The 2,699-nt window shown below is 20.2% G+C and overlaps 1 protein-coding gene across 1 annotated transcript, besides 12 other annotated features; it reads left to right on the forward strand. All coding sequences in view use genetic code 6, as the record gives it.

Annotated features, from left to right (window-relative positions):
• Positions 1–76: a microsatellite.
• Positions 9–124: a microsatellite.
• Positions 9–136: a microsatellite.
• Positions 69–157: a microsatellite.
• A 46-nt stretch (positions 158–203) lies between these two features.
• Positions 204–371: a microsatellite.
• Positions 321–408: a microsatellite.
• Positions 337–378: a microsatellite.
• Positions 337–399: a microsatellite.
• Positions 409–463: 55 nt separating the features above from the next.
• Positions 464–498: a microsatellite.
• A 576-nt stretch (positions 499–1,074) lies between these two features.
• Positions 1,075–2,451, forward strand: IMG5_151000 (hypothetical protein; the record flags this gene model as incomplete). Its single annotated transcript, XM_004030863.1, has 1 exon — positions 1,075–2,451. A coding segment is annotated over one exon (1,209 nt), but the record flags the coding sequence as incomplete, so codon positions are not given.
• A 33-nt stretch (positions 2,452–2,484) lies between these two features.
• Positions 2,485–2,533: a microsatellite.
• Positions 2,534–2,643: 110 nt separating this feature from the next.
• Positions 2,644–2,699: part of a microsatellite that runs on past the window's edge.
• Positions 2,647–2,699: part of a microsatellite that runs on past the window's edge.

The raw sequence follows: 2,699 nt of genomic DNA on the forward strand, positions 1-2,699 counted from the left end.
ACCCCACCCCAACCCCAACCCCAACCCCAACCCCACCCCCAACCCCAACCCCAACCCCAACCCCAACCCCAACCCCTTTTCCAACCCCTTTTCCAACCCCTTTTCCAACCCCTTTTCCAACCCCTTTTCCAACCCCTTTTAACCCCATTTCCAACCCACTTCCAACTTAAATCCCGACCCAAATAACAATTCCTACCGATACCAAACTATAAATATCTATCTAAATATATTTATATACATATAAATAAATATTAAATATTTTTTATAAAGATATAAATTCAAATATAAAAATATTTATAAACATACAAATACATATGTATATATATTTAAAAATCTTTAAATATATTATAAATATTATTTATTAAATATATTCATTAATATTTAAATATTTTATATATTTTTATTAAACAAAAGTAATAATTATTATATATTTATATTTTTTATTTATAAATTGTCTATAATATTATTTAATATAAATTTTTATTTAATTAAGATTTTACTAATATTTTGCTGCTTCATCTAAACTAGTCTATATAAAAAATATATTCATATACATATAATAAACTTAAATTCTATTATATTTATTGGTTAAATTTAAAATTCCATTTATAAACAAAATAAAAAAACTTCATAATTATAATTATTTTATAAATTTATTTTTAAACAAATTAATTGCAGTAAATTTGCTATAATTATTTAATTACTTTTTTTTTTTTATTATTAAAATTTGGATAGTATTTTTATAAAATGCATTTTTTTTTATTTTAATCAATTATATGAAAATAAAATTATTTATTATATTATATCATAATAATATATATAACTTTTTTTGATATAATAAATAAAAAAATTAATTCATCAATTATAAATTTACATAATAGGTAAAAGTAATCATATAAATTGAATGGAATAAAATTTTTAACTATTTTAAATAGAGCATGAACTAATTGTAAGAAAATATAAGCATTTAGGGATAATTGGTAAAGGAAAGGATTTTATTAATGAGCTTCCATGTACAATTCATTTATTAGAAGACAAATTTGGAGACAAAAAAAAGCGATACTTGATGCAATAATTTACATAATTAACCTCCAATATATTGAAACAGAAAATATCCAATATTTATAAATCAACATTTTAATTTTATATAGGAAATTGGTTTCAAGCATTCGCATACTCAGTAAAATATATTTATAAAAATGTATCAGATTTAACCATTTTATATTAAATTCCTGAAGAAAACTATAATTTATAAACATTAGAATCTTTAATATAAAATCGAAAAAAATCCAACTAACCATTTTCAGAAAATGAAATTCTAAATTTTATATATGAAATAGCTGAATTTTTATATTTAGGTTCTTGTTAAACTTCTGAATATTTAGACATTAATACTTCAAATATATATATCAATTAATAAGAATAACATTTAATAAAATATAATATTTCAAATTGTGGACTAGGTTTTAAAACACTAAACAAATAATGCAGAAATTATAATTGTCCTTCTGATACTTTTTATACATGCAAGGTAAGCGAAAGAACATTACATTAAGGACTTCGTTCTATTATTTTTATTTTAGGAATGATTTCACTATAAATGGCAACTCTTTAAAATCCTTAAGTATATTATAATTTTGAAGGTAAAAGTATAAGAGAAGATTCTATTTTAAAAAAGTTAGATGAAATAAAAAAACAGAAAATTTTTTCAGAAAATTTTATTTAATTATTGAATTAAATGCTTTAAATAAAAGAAGAAAGAAGAATTTTTTTAAATAGTCTCTTCTCAGAAGAAAATATAAAGCTTTTTAAAAGAGAAAAGCAATTTTCTTCAATAAAAATAAACGAAAATTATTATAAATTTGTAGGCATGGTTGATAAATAAAAAAAACCTAATGGAAATGCAGAATTAGTTTATGGAAATTTTTCAGTTTATAATGGGCTACTTAAAGAAGGAAAAAAAGATGGAAAAGGAATTGTTTTACATGAAAATAATTAATTTTTTTTTTTTTCAGAATGGTAAAATGATGATTGCAATAATGAAGGTATTCTTTATTTTAAAAATCCTTAAAATGTCATTTATGTAGGAAATATTTAAGTATAAGAAGGAAGCTATTTATAAAATGGAATGGGGTGTCTTATTTATAATTCGGCTTATATTCTATAACATGGAGCAAGTTCACCTATATTTTTCGAAGGAGAATTTAAAGAAGGGTAAAAAAAAAAGGAACTTAATTTTACAAAGATGGGTATAAATACGTTGGTGATTTTAAAAATGGTTTGAGAAATGGATAAGGAACACTTTTTTGGCCATAAAATTTTAAAAGTTGGGAAGGATTTTTTGTTGATGATGAAATGCATGGAAGTGGGTAAATGAAATTTGATGAATAAAACTAAATTTAAATTATTGAATTTTCAAACGGAATTGAAATAAAATAAAATGCATAAAAATAAAAAACATAATAAGAAAAATAAATTTTATATTAAGATGAAAAAAATGATAATTAATAAGATGAAAATAAATTAAAATTAAATTAAATAGAAAATTAAGAGGAAAAATAAGAAAAAAATTTAAAGTAAAATTAAAATAATCAAGAAAATTAATAATTTAAGGATATAAATAGAATAAATAGAGATTAAGAGAAATAATAAAAAAATGATTAATAATAGAACAAATAATAAGAAAATTATTAATAAAA

This window comes from Ichthyophthirius multifiliis (assembly GCF_000220395.1).
Source record: "Ichthyophthirius multifiliis unplaced genomic scaffold scaff_1120509251158, whole genome shotgun sequence".
NCBI lineage: Eukaryota > Ciliophora > Oligohymenophorea > Hymenostomatida > Ichthyophthirius > Ichthyophthirius multifiliis.